Below are 20,968 nucleotides of genomic sequence, written 5' to 3'. Positions count from 1 at the left end.
GTCTCCCCAGGAGAAAGTTAAAACTTGGCAAGTAGAACAGTGACTTCACAGGATGATTTCCCCATTCTGAGGTCATTACTGTAGGCCAAAAATCAAGACAATAGTATTCATTTGATAGCCCTCATGGAAGAATTACTACAAATAACAGATCTATGTTATTTGTAAATAACTAGATACTGTACCATCCCTGCAAGGAATATAGCAACTTTTTAGAACAGCTTTTAGGTTTTGTGAAACAGAAAAAGGCTGGATAGCCTCAAAAACTGTCTTAAATATTTAGGGATAGGAATGACAGAATAGTTCACACAGGAGATAAGAAAAGAAAGTGACTTTCAATGGCATTTTGGAGCCTTGTTCTTTTCAAAGGCAGCACATTAGACAATACAAACAACAGGCTAAACAGATACAGAAAAAACCAGATTGATTTGTAGATGCAGCCCCTTATCTAAGCACACTCTTGACTTCTGCATTCTGCTCTCTCCCCTCCTTCTTTCCATCTTTTCTGCATAAGCAAGTAGTCAATCCACAAGAATTCATGTGATTGACCATAATCACAGTTTGTCCTATCCTGATACATGTTAAGTTCATCATCACTTGGGCTGTTATGCTAGAAGAACAGAAATGCCTGTCCTTTCCTCCTGCTTCTATCTTGGGCCTCAGAGAAGTCCAGGATTCATGTTCCCTCTGCTAAATCAAGGAAAAATGATTTAAATTATTTTTACAGTATTTGGCATGGTTTTATTCCAGATGAAGCTCTTCATCAGATCCAACCATCATAACCTACAAAAATATTTCTCTAGAATAATCTAGCCTGGAGATGAGCAAGACACTAAACATGCAGCCTAGGAACACCACAATAAACCTTAAGTCATAAGAAGAGTTTGGGAGATTGTCCTGTGTTTTCTTTCACGTAGGCTGAGTGTCTGGAAAAGAAATAAATTTGTGCCCAAAAGATTTCTTAGCCAATGCTTTGAGCAAAACAAACCAGAGAAATGTAGGTTTTTGTTTGGTTGTGTGTTTGGTTTGGTTCTGTTTTTAGGAGGAGAGGAATTGTACTGGCTCTTAATCTAGTGCCTGGATGAGAAAAGATAAAGTACTTAGTTCCTGTCAGTAATCTCTGCTGGCCTTTACTGAGTGCTAAGTGGATATAATATATTGGCATCCTTGTCTCTTTATTCAATGTCCTGTAGAAAAGCCTTTGCTCCAAGTATTTATCTTCTCCCTTATGCATGTACTCACAGCCATTTTAATTTCTTTCCCACAACATTCTGTGTCAAGTCTCTTTGGTGCTATAGGATTATGCTGACCTCCAGCAGGTGATGTGAAGCTCATATGGGCTAACCAAAAGGATAATGGAGGAACACCCTAGTGGATGGAGAATGGCATTAGATAAGACAGAAAAGACAAAATGAAGATCACAGAGTTTCTATGGAGCACCAGTTTGGGGTATGAAGAATTACTGGGTTCTTGCTAGAGATGCTCTGAGAACTTGTGAATTAAGTAGCCAGCCTGATGAGGCCTTAGAGAGAGCTTCCAGCAACTGAAAACACTGGTACAAATAGAATAGAATAGAATAGAATAGAATAGAATAGAATAGAATAGAATAGAATAGACCAGGTTGGAAGAGACCTTCAAGATCATCGTGTCCAACCACTCAACCAATCCAACACACCTAAACAACTAACCCATGGCACCAAGCACCCCATCAAGTCTCCTCCTGAGCACCTCCAATGACGGCAACCCCACCACCTCCCCAGGCAGCCCATTCCAATGGGCAATCACTCTCTCTGTATAGAACTTCTTCCTAACATCCAACCTAAACCTCCCCTGGTGCAGCCTGAGACTGTGTCTTCTTGTTCTGGTACTGGCTGCCTAGGAGAAGAGACCAACATCCGCCTGTCTACAACTTCCCTTCAGGTAGTTGTAGAGAACAATAAGGTCACCCCTGAGTCTCCTCCTCTCCAGGCTAAGCAACCCCAGCTCCCTCAGTCTTTCCTCATAGGGCTTGTGTTCCAAACCCCTCACCAACTTTGTTGCCCTTCTCTGGACCCGTTCCAGCAAGTCAACATCCTTCCTAAACTGAGGGGCCCAGAACTGGACACAGTACTCGAGGTGCGGCCTAACCAGTGCAGTGTACAGGGGCACAATGACCTCCCTGCTCCTGCTGGCCACACTGTTCCTGATGCAGGCCAGGATGCCACTGGCCCTCTTGGCTGCCTGGGCACATTGCAGGCTCATGTTCAGCCTACCATCAACCAGTACCCCCAGGTCCCTCTCTGTTTGGCAGCTCTCCAGGCACTCTGACCCCAGCCTGTAGCTCTGCATGGGGTTCTTGTGGCCAATGTGCAGAACCCGGCACTTGGATGTGTTAAATCTCATGCTGTTGGACTCTCAGTAATTATTTAGCAGACCTTGAACAACCTTGAAATAGTCCAAGAATCAAATGCTAGAAATGTAGTACCTCTTTCTTTCCAGAACAGAGGACCACATTTTACATTGGGGTGGAACCTGGTGAGGAAAAAAATGTCCCAGGACACCTTTACAACCAGACAAAATACTTCAACAAAATCTGTACAACAAAACCAACAAACAAAGGGAAACTACAGGTCTGCATGCTGGCAAAGGATCAAAATACTAACCATAGTAAATTATACTGGGTTATTGTTGCAAACCTTATAAAATGTACTGCTCTCTCTATGCTTTTACTGCTTCTTTATTCAGTAATGCATCTCCACAGAAGGACTAAATAACAGGTTTGTCCTATTTGTTATCAGAATTTGGATGAAAATACTAATGCAGCAACATAAAATCTGAGATCACTGTAATTCTGGGAAGCAAGGTCTTCATTATCTTCAATAGAATGAGGTATGTTAACAGTGCTGAGGGACAGAACAAGAAAAATATTTTTAAACATGAATTAAATGGTTAAATTCTACCTTTACTTCCCATAACAATGATGGGCAAAAGTAAAATATGTACATTTTGGTGAGGCAAGATAGCCATGTCTACAAAAATGCTTCCTCAGTCTCTGCTGTAAATGAAATTAGCACAATTATCTTAAATTTTAAATTAAACCATGTCAAAATCTACTTTTGACACTTTTTTTTTTCCCCATCCATGACTCAACACATTGAGATAAAACATTTCCTTTTTCTAATCTTTTTTGGGTTCCCATATAACTCCTCAACATACCAAAATAGTCCTTTTTCTTTTTCTTTTCTTCCTTTTCTTTTTTTTTTTGGGGGGGGGGGGGTGGGGGGGTGAGGTGGACAACTTTTTTTATCAGTTTCATGATGAGATCTTTTTGCTTAAGATGTAATATTGTGAAGCAGATTCAGAAACATTTCTGAAAATATCTCTTACGCTACTTTCTCTGGCAGAAGCAAATATTGGCATAGGATCTTTTTTGAGGATTCCTAATCAGGTTGCAGATTAAAAGAGGGTTTTCTGTTAGTTCATGTTCAGTTCTTTTTCTTCTCAACACACCAGAGAGAGCATAAAATCTATACAGAAAATTAAGGAAACAAACATCATTGCAAACACTAGCTTCCCATCCAAATTGATTTATGCAAGAAAAAAAAAGAAACAGTTCAATTATTTGTTTCAGTATTTTTCTAATATACCTAGTCTGAATTCATTACAGAAAAACTTAGGAAATCAAGCTGTTGTGCAGCTCAGCCCTTCATATTGGAAGTGACCAGCTTGAAGAAACCAGTTATATGTCCAGACCTTTAATTGAAATCGGCTGCTGAAGAGAATTACATTGTGCTATTGGCTGGTACAAATTGGGCTGCCTAGCAACAGCAGCAACAAGTCTCAGCAAAGTGATGTGTCTTAAACTAGCAATTACATCTGTGAATACAAGTTTGTGGAAGTAGGATATTTACTAGCAAGTGCCCCTCAGAAAAGGAACAAGGCAGCCAGCTGAAATTAGATGATAAAGAAAAAAAAAAAACACAACAAAAAACCCACCAAATTCCTTAAAAGCATGCACTTTTAAATGCATACTTTTATACTTTTGAGGTGAATAGTAGCAGCTTTTCAAATGTTACTGACAAGCCTATGTATTTTTTTATTAAATACTCTTTAAAGGAAATGATCATGTAAGTTATGAACCCGCAGGACAACTGGATCAGCCATAAAAACATCAATAAAACCTCAAGCTAAACAGGGTAATGGATGATACATTTCATTTAATTTCATTTTAACAAAAAATATATTTCTGCAGCCGTCCATAACTATAGACATCAAAGTAACATGTGTGTGTTGGCAACAGAATAGCAAGCTGCACCAAAGCAAATTTTCCCTGCATGTGAATTAGATTAATGTTACACTTTTAGAAGAGTGATACTCACAAGGCACATCTGTAGCGTGGCAAAGCAGAGCTCTGATGTCAAGAGTCTACAGAAATGGGTCCTACTGAGTAAAATTCATGGGGTTACATGAACACACAATACAATTCCATTCATGATGACAATATAGACCTGTAAAATACAGGAAAAAGATTATCCAAAAATACCATGATGACCCCAAATCCAGGGGTCCAAATTCAATCCTTGCAAAATTATGTGGTAGAAGATAGAAAACCCATTCTGAACTCTTAAACAGAAGTCACATGAGAAGGAAATAAAAAATGTCATAGATTAAGTTTTGAGATGGCTGAGAATGATTTTGTTGTTCACAGTACTGGATACAATATAAGCTTCTAACAGTATGACTTCAACAAAAAAGGCATTTTCAGAAGCAAAAAAAAATTAATGTTGTATTACTGCTTGAATTTAATGGTTTTCTAGTTGTTACTCAAATTAAGAAAGCCACTGCTGCCCTAAAACACACATTCATACTATCTCTTCATTACCACCACTGAATAAAGAAAGAAAGTGCATTTCTGAGGTTTAGCCCTCTTTTAGTAGACCGTCCAAGTCAGCATTTCTACTAGAATTTCTTTTAAAGGATTTGCAGAAGCAACCCACAATATTTATGGTTCAAACTCATATCTTTTTTCTAGTCTCTCTTGCTCACTCGATCTCTTTTTGAATTTGCTATAAAAGCTAAATTAGGTCCCAGGGGTACTGCACCACGAAACAAAGATCTCTTCTACTCCATTGTGATGGAAGTAAGTGTACTCAGGAGGGAGATGCACTTAAAGGAGAGACTAAAGTGTCTCCCTCCCCCAGTTCTCTCATCTTTAACACAGATTTCTTTGCCCCACTTCACAAAAATCACTCACACTCACTCATACACTTGCCTCTACTCCTTACAGCCTTCTCTTTCTCAGAAACGTAGCAGTTGAATTTACAGAACTGGTATAAAAATCTTTTCTGGCATAACTTGCTAAGTTGTTCCAACATTTACATCATTCCTTATATAGCCTCTTCATGGATATAAAAATTCTAAACAAGTAAGAATACTTATTCTTTGCAGCATCAGGACAGCACTTTTAAGAGGATATATCCACAATCCAGTCTATAGCCATATTATGACAATAATAGCCTAGTTCTGCCCTCCCTGTGCTTTCCTCTCTACTGTCGCTAATAACAAAATTCTAGTATTTCCTCAACTTCAGCTTCATCACCACAGGACTCAAAGTTGCAGATACTGTTATAATATGCCTCAAAATGAAGGATTCACAGCTTTCACTCAAGGAAAAACAGCTACAAGAAAAGCTGAACAAAAACTGAATGGTACCATTTATTTACTGTCCAGTTATAAAACCAAAAGAATTAAGTATTTTGATTTTTTTAAATATTAAAAATACTGAAAAAAGATAAAATCAAGAATGTTGTATTCAGCTGACATGTTGAGTATACACATACATAACGTCAACTGAAATTTGGCATTGTAGATTTAAATGGCTACTAGTGATTGCCACTTCTACTAGACAGACAAGATCCTGTTTGCTTGTATTTGAAAGAAGAAACCAAGATTCCTGTAAAATACTTTTTTCTGCTGACAGGAAAATAGAGAATGCTTCAAAACATTATTCTGATTTAATCCTGGTCTCCCTGCAATGCTTAAAAACAACTCTATTTTTCAGTTCAGTTTTCTACCTCTGAAATCTTAAAAAGTCTGGAATATGCCTGAATATGTTTAAATATTTTTGACAGAAAATCTCTAGTAACTAGAAATATCCTAAGATCACTTACAAGAAACCAAGAACAGAATAAAGACTCTCATGCTTGTATATTAGATTGCAAAGCTTATCTCAACACATGGGATTTATTTGATATAAAATTCTAATGCTCCTGTTATTCCTACTGTGCCTTTTTTTGTATGCCCGGTCAATTCTTCAATATTTTGATAAAAATTATGAACTTGTAAAAAACAGACTCAAATTCAGCATGTAATCACAAGAAGAAATTAAAGTTACTTTAGGTATTTATTATATAATAGTATATTATCATATCTTACTTCAGAAGCAAACACCTCTTACCAAGTGAAATTATTTCAAACTAATGATTGAATTGAAGACTGGCTATAGATTACAGATGAAGGTTCAAAAACAGGTCGATAGTGACTGAGAGAAATAAAAATGCCATGGCACTTGGTGGCTTTCAAGAAGTAAGCTGGTGGTCCCAATCCAGGCCTCAATAGACTTTGTTCATACAAAAAGAAAAACAAAACCCACCACGTAGCACTAATTGGCACCCCTGTTGGCACTGTCAGGAAAAAGGTCGAGGTTATAACAGCCACAGGAAAAGGGTCTTTCAAGGTCAGTGTTAGGCACAATAGGAAAGTGGCATGGGAGAGAGACAGTCCCAGTGCAGTGGGCAGTTCAGCTCCCAAGGACATCTCTTAAGTCTGCACTTAACAAGATCTGCCTGAAAAAGTATTTGGCATGTCAGTCTCCTCATCCATGCAACCATTCACATGTCAAAAACCCCTTCAGCATCGGGTCCTAAAACCCTGAAGGACACAGACGACTCACCGATCTGGCACCTTTTTCAAGCAAGTGTGATGTGCATTATACAGCAAAACATTTAGGAAAGTTCTAATTTAACTGATTTGACAAAGTGTCAATGCACAAAAGCATTCTGCCTCTTTCCCTTACTGTATAAAGTCACTCTATCTGCAATAGAAGAGGAACTGTTATAGCCAGAAACAGTCACACAGGGGAAGAAAGTAAATGATATAACTTTACACATTTTTTAAATTTCTTTTACATGAATAGTTGATGAACATCCCTACAAAAAGAATTCACAAGTGTGTATAACTAGTCTGATACAGATGATTACAAACCCTTCTTCAACCTGCTTTTCTAGTAAGTCTAATGAATTGTGTGGTAGGATCACATTGTGAGCTCATTTTAAACACTGATTCAGTGGTCTTTCTCCATTAAGTCTGTCAGTCAGACTATACTTGTGACAGAAGCATTTCGCAAAGGGAAAAACCACAAAGACTACAAAAATATTAAATGTACTGAGATGCAACAAATACCTGACAGCCACAGTAGGTGAGGATTAAACTAATACAGCAGGAAGAAAATTTAACAGGTAACAAGCAACTACAACAACAGCAAAAAAACAAACAAACAAAAAAAAAACAAACCCAAAAAAAACCACAAACCACCAACTTAAAACCAATAAACAGACATCAGAATGACTGGTTACCTCTAAGAGTAAAATCTGATACCCAAACAGGACTGGAAAATAACATATTATTTTTATAATTTCTTCTGCATTATAAAACACAAAAATACATAAATAAGTAAGGTACATTTATATGCTTGGATGTGAATCTACTCTTGGAAAGTCACATCATGAAAAGAAAAACAAAAAACCCACATCAAAACCAACTTAACTTTGAAGGAGTTTTTCAATTAATCTAGGCATAAAAGTATCAAAATATCACCTATTCTTTCATAAAATATGAAACTTATCTATACACACATAAAATATGAAATATTTTCAGTTACTTTGCTGAGCAGTAAGCAAAGTATTAGTAGTTTAGCATTGCTTGAAATACTGTAACTGTTGGCCTCTAAACCATGATTGGTAGTTTCTCAGAAATGGCCTTACTTAAATGAAAAATGATGAGTAAAGAATATACACATCCTTTAATTTGTTCCACACTGAAGCCTGTATCAAAAGATCAAGTGCACCCTTCATACCGTGTGATGTAATTGACATACTGGAGGGAAGGGATTTGATCCAGAGAGACTTTGACAGTCTGGAAAGGCAGGCCCATGTCAACCTTAAGAAGTTCAACAAGGCCAAGTTCAAGGTCTTGTACCTGGGTTGGGACAGCCCCAAAGACAAACACAGGCTGAGTGATGAGTGGATTGCAAGCAGCCCTGCAGAGATGAACTTGGGGGTGCTGGCTGACAGGGCAGTTGACATAAACCATCAGTGTGCACTGACAGCCCCAAAAGCCAACTGTATCCTGGCTGCATCAAAGGAAGTATGGCTTGCAGGTCAAGCAAGGCAATTCTGCCCCTCTCCTTTGGTCTTGTGGATGCCACCTGGCGTACTGCATCAAGCTCTGGAGCTCCCAACACAAGAAGGCCCTGGATCTGTTGGACAGGTCCACAGAAGGGCCAGAGAAATGATCAGAGGGCTGGAGGACTTCTATGAGGACAGGCTGAGGGAAAAAGTCTCTTCAGCCTGAAGGCAGCGCTGGGGAGACCTTATAAGAGCATTCCAGTACCTGATGGGGACCTACAGGAAAGCTAGAGAAGGACTTTTTATTGGGGCATGTGGGGATAGGGCAAGGGGTGATGGTTTTAAACTAGAGCAGGAAGTTGTGGATGCTTCACCCCTGGGAGTGTTTAAGACCAGGCTGGATGAGGATTTGAGGAGCCTGGTCCACTGAAATGTGTTCCTTCCCCTGGCAGAGAGGTTTGAACTAGATGATCACTAAGGTCTCTTCCAACTCAAGCCATTCTATGAATAAAAATGTTGTTATGGAGATTATGAAAAATCACAGTAATAGAATTCGTCTCCCTGAAATGATTTCATAGTGCTGCTCTGTTTTGCCCAATAATGCAGGTTAACAGTGGATCAAAATCTGATGCATTGCTAAACATTTCATATCATGAAGACTTTTCTCTGAGACATACACACTCCTCTAGCTCAAATGATCCCAAGAAGGATGAAATAGATGTTAACAGATGACAGCTTGGCTCTCTGCCTGGTTTATGCTTAGGACTTACAGAAAACTACAGAGGGGAGGTGGGAAAGCAGAGAATTAATGTAAATGAGCCTCCTATGCTACCCGAGTAGTTTTCAGAAAACTCATATTTCTCTTTGGTTTTGGTGGGTTGTTTTTATTTTTGTTTGTTGGACTTTGGGTTTTTTATTCCTTGGGTTATGGAGAATTCTGTGGTTCTTTGGTTCTGTAATAACCTTTGTGGAGCTGCTATAGAAGGGAAAGTTAGTCAAGGATACATACTTAAAAGTCACCCTGATCTAGGAGAAATGGAGAGCATCAGAAGAGCATTCTTTACCTTCTTAACATGAAGAAATAAAAAACCTAAGTCCATTATTTACATCTTACAAAACCAAAATTTAAAAAAAAAAAAAGTTTTGCAATCAGATGTGACATTCAGTACTGCTAATTTCCACTAACTCCAAAAGCCTATTATATGAACTGCATGAACTCTGCATAACAGACAATTTCATAAAAGTAAATAAATCCAGATACAGGAAAATTCTTTTATCAGGCAAGACAAAGAGCAGGTGCTGGCAATCAAGCAGTACTAAGAAAGTAGATACACCCCTCAAGCACCTCTTGTAACTCCAAGGCTACATAGATACAAATGTAATAGAGTAAATGACAAAGATGTAGCCAGTCCAAGATTTAACAAATTGTTTATTTCTTCCCTACAGTATATCCCAAACAAAGATAAACCAAAAGGAACAAAGGGTAAGAAGAATGTAGCATCTTCCTGTAATACACAGGGCACAGGCTAATGAATCAATCATATATATTCTAACAAGTGAATCAAATTTAATGTCAAGGACTTTTCTGAGTGTAGTATTTTTAACAAAAGTGACTGAAAAAAACCTGAGAAATAACAAGGGACAGAAAAAAGTGTAGAAAGATTGAAAAAATGCAAACTCATTTAATTTCACTCAATTTAGAGTTTAAAAAGATCAGGTTTGGATGTATTTTGCAAATGACTAACTTGGCTGAGGTGCACTGACAGGCTTGTTCACACAGCTTACATAACTGCATATGTGATGTTCAAACTTGCAGCACTCCTGAGTCATGGAGCTCTAGATGTACATAGTGAAATGAATGAGAATGGATGTCTAATGTTTGTGTTCAGCTGAAAACAATAGTTTCAAATCCCACTACAACAAAGTAACAAAAAAATATCACAATGAATACATTCACGTTGTTTTTCTTTATGCCACTTCTTTCTTCCCCATTTGTAACAGTATGCCCGGTTTAGTTAACTCCACCTGAAATAAGTGGAAATTGAAAAATCCAGGACTTTGTAGTACAGCAACATTTGTATTTTAAAAAAACTTCAATTTCCTCATTCTTCCTTTCTATATTCTGTTCTTTTCCATTTCTACTGGCTTCTCCCATGGCACTCTCTTTGGGAACATCACCCCTTCTATTTTGTTTGTTGTATATTCAAATTTACCCTCCACTGTTTGCCTTCCTTTTTAGTGTTCTACCTGTTTAAATTTCATGTTGAAAAGATTCAGTTCTCTCCTTCAGTTTTATGATACAGCTGGCACAATCTTTTTATCCTAAGTTCTGCTGAAGTCTGAAAATAGCTTGCTGCAAAAGGTGTTATTTAGTTTCCTGTTTTTCATGTCACTCACACTGGAGTTTGTAGCATTTTCTCACTTACAACAATTCTTTGTAAGTGATCTTTTACAAAAATAAGTATTGGAATTTTGTCAAATTCAGACCAGTGATAAATGAAGAAAGCAACACCTGCACAGGCACCTGCATTAAGACAGCTCAAGTTCTCTCCCCTCTGATCTGCTGCACTCAAAGTGATAGTATTATTTGGCTCACCCATATTCTGAAAATCAGTAGACTGTAAAAAAACAAATGACCATATTGTGCCACAGTAGAATGTTCTGGACAAGTCGATATGGACTTTGGTTTCAAAATTAAAGATACAGCTTGGCTCAGCCAAAGTTCTGCAGACAGATTTCACGCAGTTGATGTAATACTCTGAAACATACCTTTGCTGGAAGTATTGACACATATGAACAGTTTCTCCAGAAATCTTAGTGTGATAATTGTTACTTCTGAAAATGTTGGACTAGGTATTGCATGCAAAGTTTTCTACTTTTTTTTTTTTTTTTTTTTAATAAGATATTATTATCAATTAAATTATGGCTAAATCATAGTAGTTACTAGATACTTTCAAAGGTTCATCACAACACTGGTAATTCCTGATCAGCTCAGAACAAGGAATTTCATAAGCATGAAGAAATTTTGCTCTGCAAATTATAGTGGAATAGGATGGTGATGTTCTTTAAGGTATGGAACAATGTTTAGTTTGAGTTATTCTCCATGAGTTATAATAAATGACATTGTTATTTTGATCTTCCTCCTTATTCCTGTTTGAGAGATTCCTCATTTGAGAGATTAATATAATCTTAATTTTCTAGAATTGGCTGTGGCTAAGAAGAAACTAGTATATACCAACAATTGTGATTCCTCAGTAAAATGCATCCCACCCAAATGAATAAAAGCTGGGTTATCTGTATGTCACCGTAGTTTATAGTATTTAATCCTTGTGATTTTAGACACAAATTTAGATTTAGTACATAGATTTTTGAATGAGATTTGGTGAAAGTGTCGCTACTTTTTTACTTTTAGAAATAAAATGGAACATTAATTTAAAATTAAAATCTCCCATTATTCTAGTTAGTACACCTACTAAACATTACTGAAGCAGTACTGCTTAAATGTTATCACGTGACATACATAATAGCCTTCAAGACATTTAGAAAAAACAATTTAACTGATATTCTCATACCATATTTCCATGTCTTAGTGGTATAGAGAGAATGGCTTGTGTCATTAAAAGAAGTCTGGCTTGCTGACAGACACTTGTAACAGCCAGTACTTGTATACCTCTCACAAATGCACTGAAAGGAAAAAAGCTAAGAATTTTAGTATAAATTCCTACACAAAATAAAATAATCTCTATGTAGTCATAAGTCAAACTTTTTCCAAAAGAAGAGTTTCTGTTCTTCACAAAGCTGTAATCACCAAAGGGCATTGTGCCTTAGTATGTTTCTTCTCTGGTGCCATTACTTCTCTGTACCACTAGACTGTGCTGCATTTGTTCACATATGGGATTCCACTGCATTTGAGTATCTGGCCTCAGTTCCTGTACATGGTCTCTCCTTTCTTTTCAGTTCATTCCAATTAATTAATAAACACAGTTCACTGTACAAATATTGCATAAAATCCCCAGAACAATGCATGCTGAAGCAAGCAATGCTTTTCAGAGCCAGTTTATGGCTTCATTCTTCTCCCAAACAAATATGAGAAGAAGTAACAGAGCACCTGTTTCACAACTTGCCAGCTGAAATGCAACATTTACTTTAACTTTTCCATCTTATTTTGAGAAGCAAAATTGGTGCCTCACTGTGGAAGTATACAAGTAATCAAGGAAAAATGTGCTAGCAGAGTTAGAATTTCCAAAAAGCACTCCTGTGGCAGGCTCTCAAATCAGAAATTTAACCAGCAGCAGTTTATGTTTACTTAGTAAAATCAGGTGTATTTTCAAGAAAGAAAGATATGTTAACACACATTATTGCCTCTAAACAACATTTTAAATGAAAATATTATCCTTAATTTTGCTAAACCCTGTTTTATACAGTTCACATATAGTAAATTCACTAAAATGTCCTAAAAAAATATTTTAATTGCCAATAAATCTTTTGGAAGACTGTTTGCCCCACAGTTTTCACTATAACAAACAGGAACAGACTATCAACTCTGGTCAGTAGATTCCAAGTCCAGATCTTCAATGTGTATTGCATACTGCATAATCTAACTTCCACAAATTATCAAATTCCATAAAGGCTATCACACTCCACCTCCTGCTGTAGTGGAAATGGTAATTTAAGAGTTGCTTATTTATAATATAGCCTTGTCTTCACTTTTTACACTTGAAGTTTATTTTAGGAGAACTATAATTTCATCTAAGACCAACAACAACCTGCTCCAAAACAAAATATGCAACCTTCTTGACAGCTCATTATTTTGACAGTAGACTGAACTGCAATTTAACAACTTCTTAGTTTTCATTTAATTTAGCTTTTTTCCCCCACCACAAACACCTTCACTCAAAAAAAACTCATAATACATATTAATTGTATACGAAAAGATATTTTTAGTCCAAAGGATTGCTTTACAGAGAAAAAAAAATAAATGCAACAAAAAGGCACATCTGGTTTGGAAAAGTTACTCTGAAAGATAAAGTAATTTAGGCCTGCTATGGATTAATGAAGCAGAAATAGAAATATGACTCTTAAAAAGAATAAATTTGGTGTGAATGGTGTTTGTCATGCTCAGGATACCTTCTAAGTAATCACTGATAACTAAATGAATCTGTTAATTGTGAGACCACCTCAATAACATCTATAGACAAACAAAATGCTTTAAAGACTAAATTCACAATAATTGTCAAAACTACCCTGAAAATTACACTGCTTTCAGCCATGCTGAAATGTTTACTAGCCTTTGTAGCATATTCATACCTAAATATATTACAAATGTATGTATTTTCTTAGTCTTTAGTTAAAGATCGCTTTGGCACTATTTACCAGCAGAAATACAGCATAACAAGTAAACAAATAAATGTACTGATAATTGGCTGAGAAAAAAGTGGTTTTGAGCACTTTTTCTATGTCAGGATTATCTAAAAAACAAACACAAACAAACAAACAAAATCCCAACAAGTAGTATATTTAAGAGTATATCTTTCCAGAAAATATGAATTTCCAGCCAGGCTAATGGCTATATTGCAGCAGCAGAGAGTAGCAGGCACTTAGGAGTCAGAGATGATTTCATTAAAATTTCACATTCAGACTTTTTTTTTTTTTTTTCCCAAACACAGCATGTTTCTTAAAATGTTGATTTCCTGTGCACCTTTATAATTATTGCATTTTCATAGAATGCCAGGTCACTAGGTTTCCAATGGACATAGAACAATCTCCCTCAAATTCAGTTTGCCTTACTTGTAAGGCAGTAGTCTTACTATAAGGTATAGCCCCATCAAATCTGACTGAACTACTGCATAAACAAGGCCCACAACAACAGGAAAATTATTTGAAAATTAGTTTATCTGTCAAGTAAGCATAGTTCCTTGACATTTACTCTTTAATGAGCAGGTCCATTATGTAGATCCAGATAAACATGTGATTTTAAAAATTCAGCACATTTTCCTGCTGCAATAAAAGTGGTGATCTTGCTTTAAAATTGTATAAATGCATTGTAATTGACAATTCATCAAAAGAATTCATCATTAACAGCATAATAACAACATTTATGTCAGACTAAATTGGCCTATATACTTGTAGCAGAGCAGAAACAGCTGTCATTCTGTTTGCATAAGTTTCCAGCAGAATGTGTCTGGCAAAATTAAGCGTGAGCATTTCTGCTTTACAAAAAATAGTTCTAAGACATTAAAAATACAGTGGGTGAAATGTCTTATCAGTAGGACCCCTCAAGTGAGTCAGTGTTCATTAAAACAAGGACCAGGCTGACCCAGCTGTATCCTATTCTCAATCCTGTGCATTAATCAGAGCTTTTAATATGCTCACGATAGCAATATTAGACACAAACAGAAAAACAGCACAATCCAAAATGCACCTTCTGTCTGCTGCTCCCTGTCACACTGCGAGATGTCTCTTTCTCAGAGTTGCACTGTAGACTTTGCCCAGACAGCATACAGAATCAGAAGGAACAACACTAAACTTCATAAACAAAGTACAAAGAACAACATTTTGACATTTAGAGTTTCTCTATGAAAGTCATTAGGGAAAGCCCCAACTGCGCTAAATGCATGAAGCTGCTAAAATTACTCTGTAAAGCAGCTGATTTTTAATTCAAATGTATCAGGTTTATTAAATTTACACTTTGGCTGAAGTTGATTTAACAGGTTTATTACTAAGCTCACTAGCAAGTGATCTAGGGCACGCTGGAAGTGTAAAACTGCGTAACAACCAATGCATTGTTATCTCATGTTTGCGCAGTAATGCTCAAAGTTTCTTCTCTCTTTTTTATTTCTTCTCTTTGTAACAACTTTCCTTTTGTCCTGTGTTACTACAGTTGCTTATTTATACAACCATTATATTTAGCCCGATTTACCACAAATGTCGTTATAACACCTGTGATTTTCCTCATTAAGAGCTCGATAGGGTCGTGGGTTGAAAGGGCAGCATATGGACTACGAAAGAGCTAGTTAACATAACCCATTATACTGGTGTACTGGTAAAGTTCATTTCTATTCATTTGATGATTAGTTCAAACAATATTTTCTCCTGGGTGCGTCTTTTGTTTTCAGCTACAAAGCATATATTCTTCAATTTCATAGCAGAGACTTTGATTTCTGTGAATTCATCGTATTGCTGGAGGAGGAGGAAAATGATTTCTTGGGAAAGCTTTGAAATCTTTAATTTCTGTGATTTGGTTTTCTATACATTTCATAATAGGCATTTATCAACATCATGTTTAGCAGTACCCAGGATAACATACTAAAAACTTTCCTCTAGTTAGCACAAGTACATTGTAAAAAGGAATTCTGACTCGCTCTATCAGAACATAGGTGTTGTTTTTTTTCCTCCTGGTATGTCTTCCCCCAAATTGTTGGTACAGATTTTAATCACAAAACAGTAATTGACTGCATTGTCAAATGCACAAGTTATACCAAGTTACTGCTCATCACTGTATCTGTAAAATGCCATGAATGGATATCAGACATTGTCCATACCACAAAGGTGAAATTGTTTCCAGTTAATGTACATGATATTTTCACAGTTTTAAAAGTAACTATCATATTCAAGAACCAGTAGCTTTCTATACATGAAAACCATTTTTTTTTAATTAAAAACCAAACAGGAAAAAAACAATTAAAAAAAAAAATCTTTTCTATGGTAAAATTCCTAATGATATTAAACCCAAGAGGCTTTTATTAAGAAACTTTCGTTCTGTGGTGCTCTCAACACTTTGGCATAGCATATCAAGATAAATGCAAAGCATTCATTGGAAAGTAAGTACGATGCAATTGGAAGTAAAGTATTGCAAAGGTACAAACAGGCTCTCACTCTGCAGGTTTTATTTATGTTCATTTTAAAGAGGAGTTATTCTATATTAACTGTACATATTTGGATATTTTATTATGTAATACAGGAATAGTTTACTGCTGACTCATTTTCTATGCATTTACCAACATTTGTTAAATTTTTTCTTGCAAAGGCCTAACACCAGAAATTGGAGTTCAACCGCATATCAAGAAGCCTCAATGAAATCAAATAACATTATTCAGGTAGTGATTGGATGCATCACACTGTGATGACAAACACATTTTGCTGTAGTACAGCAGGGTCCTAAGTCTACCAAAATCAGTACTGCTTCTCTCTTACCACCTTTGTTTTAAATAGTCAATGTGTTTATTATCCTAAGCAATGTCAATGATGTTGCATATTCCAGACAGCGTCACATTTACTTTTTCTGGAATGTCTTGTGAAATAACTTTCCTTTGCTTTAATGAGCTTGTAAAGACTCCGTGTGCTCATCTATTAAAGAGAACTTTCTCAGATATCCAGGCTATTTCCCTCTGTTACTTAATAAGCTCACTCAGCAGTACTGCACATAGGAAAGTGTGAACCAAACAAATCCTAATTGCTTACAAATATTTCAATGATGCATGAAAACAGAATAACTATGTAACATTATGCAACATGTATCATTGCTCAGTCCTGATACCAACAAGACAAAACAAAACAGCAAAACTTGGTCAAGCATCTTGGCTTCAGTTTTTTGAGTTCTTTCTCTTTGAAACATAAAAGAGAAAACTTTTTAGTAGGATATCCAGCTGAAAGTTTAAATATTAGTTCAATAGAAGGAGTACTCTGCATAGCTTCTTTATAGTCAACTGAAATTATTGTGATCACAGACTTGGGTTTTGTTTGTGTACCGATAGCATATGCCCAGAGCAAAATTCAGTGATTTGACATTGATGGTTTTGTCATTTGGGGAAGTTTTTATGTTTGCGTATCAGCTGTATTATATACAATTCATCAAATAGTAACAGTTTTAAACTTTAAAAATTAGTTTCAGAAAAAAAACTTTCAAGATACAAAAAAAAAAAAGTAGGTTTTATTTTCTTTAACTAAGCAGCACAATAATTTCAGTACATTTTCAGTCCTCTTTTCCCAGAGAAATATTAAATACACCTTCTATGTTCTTAACCCTATTATAGGCTATCAGGAGTGGGACAAGTGGAAGAAAGGAACTACCATTCCCTTCTACATTTTCTTGCCTCTATAAAATGTAAGTACAGAAGTCATCAACTTCAAAATTTCCATTCCAAGTTCAGAGGAAAATACCTGGACCTACCATGACAGTGAGAGCACCAAAAGCTCAGATGTTCTGCCTCCTGTACCAGAATACTCCTCCGCTACAAGACAGCACAGCTATGTATACTCAAAGGGATTAAAACAAAGACTGGAAGCATAGGGAATTATCATTCTAGATAGGACACCACCAATGAGTATAATGTAGCAGAACAGCTGAGGTGTGCCTCAAAACTAGCTGTGCTTCCATGGGGTCGAATGACAAACAGCCTCTAAGCCTCCCCAATGCTTTGGGATGCAGCAGGCAGTAACACAGGCTGAGTATTTTTAGCTCTTTGGCCTCTATCCTCTATGAAGAGCAGTACCTGCACATCTCAGGCACGTTGGCCTGCATGGGCCAACTGCAACTTGGAAAGATCACCACTCAGTTGGGAAACTTAGGGGAAAGACCTCAAATGTGTAAACAAAAGGACTTCCTCCTTCAAGCCCAACAGTGGATGTAACAAAGTTGAAACCAACTGTACCTTCACAAAAAGGCTTAGAGCTGTCTAGAAACATTGTTGTAAATGGATATCACATTTTAACAAATTGTGAACATCCACATTTCCTTCATTAGCAAAGGCACAAATGCAGTAGACAGATGCTCAATTTGCATACAACATCCTTGTTCATCTGAGGGAGCCTCAAGCGCTGCTCTCATCCCTATGTACATCTGATGTAAAGTGTGAGTTCAATAACCTCTTGCACTAAGTTTTTCACAACAATGAAAGTTTCGTATTTGTTGTTTTTCTCCTCCCTCCACTGTAGTCCCTTTTACCCCTTCACTTGTAAATTCCCTGTTGTGCAAGCCTAAATATAATGAAAATATAAACTTGCTTTCTAGGAGCAGAGCAGCATTTTCATGGACAGTAGCTGACAGGACAGCCTAAGGGGTAGTAGGAGGTATCTGCGGGGCAGGGGTAAAGCCCGCAAATGATGCCGCCAGGTGTGTGTAAAGACCCAACCTTCCTCTCCCTGCCCATGGCTGCTTGGGCACCATGGACCACGTTTTAAAGGAAAGGGGCAGAGGAGAGGGACATGCAACTTCACACTGGCCAAACGGAGCTCCTGCGTGGCGCGACCGCACTGGCCGCCCCGAAGCAGCGGCAGAGAAACCCGGGCGGCTGGGGCTCCGGTGGACAAACCTTCCCGAACACGGGAGTCGGGACTCCTGCCCAGGGGGGTACTGACAGACGCGTTTCGAAGACAATCTCCCAGACTATTTGTAATTCGGCTCCTGCTTGCACTGGAGGCCCGTAAAAACCCCAAACAACTCAACCCCCAAGCAAACAAAACCCACAACCAGCCAACAAACAACACCCCCAAAACTGCAAAGATGCATGAGGGGCCGCTATACAGAACTGAGAGTCCTCGTTTTCTGTAGTTCTTATGAAAGACAAACGCTGTTTAGCAAGTTCTTGAAACATGCCCCAAAGCGGACACCCGCCTTCTATGAATGCAGAGGGAAACTGTTGTGGGTTTTCTTTTTTAAGTTTATCTGAGCAAATGTCAAAGTTACCATTCCTTTAGACACACACACACGAGTGACCTGTTCGAGCTGTTAACGCACGCAGCTACAGGACGTGATATCCCGCACGAGGAAATATTAGATAAAATTCGTTTACAGCGTCTGTGTCCCCATTCATTAAAGCAAACCAGAAACCCAAGAAATCTGCAAACGACATCTCTGTCAACACCGACAGTGCTCCCCTCCTCGTAAGCCTTTCTTGTCCTCTTTCACTATACCCCGTGAAAGTGTAGTCTCTGTCCCTTTATTACGCCGAGGGGTAAGGGAAGCGACCGGGCTGAAGAACTGCGAGATAAAGGGGAATGGAAAATGGGGGCGAAGTAGACGCGCGTGGCTGGGGGGTGGTAGGGGTTGTTCTCGTTCCGGTGCCGCTGCTCGCCTGGCCCGGGGATGGGGGCCCAACGGAGTCCGGATCTCGGCCACGAGGGAACAACGCGCTCCCACGCCTCCCATACCCCTCCTCACTCATTTAGGTGTCCAGCGTACCAGTAACAGCATACATCCCCTCTCCCAACCCAGAGATACTCTCAGGACAAGCACCCGGGCACGTCTCCATGCCGTGGGGGTGTTCCGTTGTTAGGGAAGCTCTGTGCTCTCTCCCGCGGGACCCTCACCGGGTGGGGCTGCAAAGGCGCCGCCTCGGAGTGCCATTTAAGAGAGCTATGGACACGGGGGAAGGGAGAGGGTGTCCCGGGCAACGCAACCCTTCCCGCCCCATTAGGTGATCCTTGGGGAAGAGGGCCTTCCCGGGCGACATGCCGTCTGAGGAACAGGGCGAAGACAGCGATGAAGTCCCGAAAACAACTTTTGGGGAGAAAAGAGGGAGCCCCTCCCGTGCTGGCATCGCCCCAGGACCAACAGGAAGGCGGATCCTCCGGTAGGGGCCAGTCGCCGAGGCCGAGTGCGCCTCGTGGACAGTTGCGAGCGGGGACTCCACGACACTGCCAACCGCGTGCCCCGTCCTTCTCACACCGCCCGCTGCGGCCCAGGGCGAGGCCGAGCATTCTCGCACGGGTATGCGGGGGGTGACCCCCTCTGCCTCCGGCCGTGAAGGCCTCTTCGGCTGACCCCGGGCACCGCACATGCAGAGAACACGTCGCGAGCCCCCACGCCAGCAGGCGGGCACAACCCAGAAACTTTCTTTCCGGGACCCTCTTCCCCAGCACGACATCTCCCCTTCGGTCCCTTCCCCAGCAGTTTTCCCAGAAAGAGCCGCCTCCCGGCCCGCTTACCTCGCATGGTGTTGGCTCCCCGCTCCGCGCAGTCATGAAGCTGGGAGCCCGGGAACCGCACCACAAAAATCCCGTCTCAGCACCCGCGGAGGCGGCAGCTTCCACAGCTCTGCTCCGCCGGGAAAAACATAACCTCCGAAGCGGCTCCGCGGGGTGCGGCTCCGCAGGCTGCCCGCCGCCGGGCACACGCCTCCCTGGCAGGCGCCCCACGCCCGCCCGCCCGCGGCGAAGCCCCTGCAGGGGACGCCTGGGCCGCGGAGCGGCGGCGGGTGGCTAGAGGCGAAACAGGGTAGGAGGAAGGAAAGGAGTTACGTTATTAAAAATAGGAAAAACACGCGGAGGAAGAAAAGAAGGGGAGGCTGCGCGCCTGACAGGGCATGTGCGCTTTCACATGACACCGGCGCCCCTCAGCAGCTCCCCGGTGCAGCTTTCCACTGCGCAGACACAGAGACGCGCAAAGCGGGAATGAGACCCAAAGAGAAAGCTGCAAAGAGGCTTATAGCGGGGGGCGGGCGGTGCCGCCGGCACGGCCCCGCCCGCTGTCAACGCCGCCGCCAATCGCCGGCCGCCCGCGCGGAGCCGCGACCGCGGGCAGCAGGGAGCCACCGCCGCCACCGCCCCCGGCCTCGGACACGGACCCGGACCCGGACCCGTGCGCGCAG

The 20,968-nt window shown here is 39.6% G+C and overlaps 1 protein-coding gene across 2 annotated transcripts in view; it reads right to left on the bottom strand.

The window, feature by feature from the left end:
- Positions 1-20,753, bottom strand: part of RORB (RAR related orphan receptor B) — a 155,364-nt gene extending 134,611 nt beyond the window's left edge. For both annotated transcript variants that reach the window (XM_054178043.1, XM_054178044.1), the window contains exon 1: positions 20,307-20,753. In XM_054178043.1, the coding sequence (XP_054034018.1) occupies positions 20,307-20,313 (7 nt within the window). In that variant the 5' untranslated portion in view covers positions 20,314-20,753. The remainder of the gene's footprint in view (positions 1-20,306) is intronic.
- Between the last annotated feature and the right edge of the window lie 215 nt (positions 20,754-20,968).

This window comes from Dryobates pubescens, chromosome Z, assembly GCF_014839835.1.
Source record: "Dryobates pubescens isolate bDryPub1 chromosome Z, bDryPub1.pri, whole genome shotgun sequence".
Lineage (NCBI taxonomy): Eukaryota > Metazoa > Chordata > Aves > Piciformes > Picidae > Dryobates > Dryobates pubescens.
This window is presented reverse-complemented; position numbering and strand designations above follow the sequence as displayed.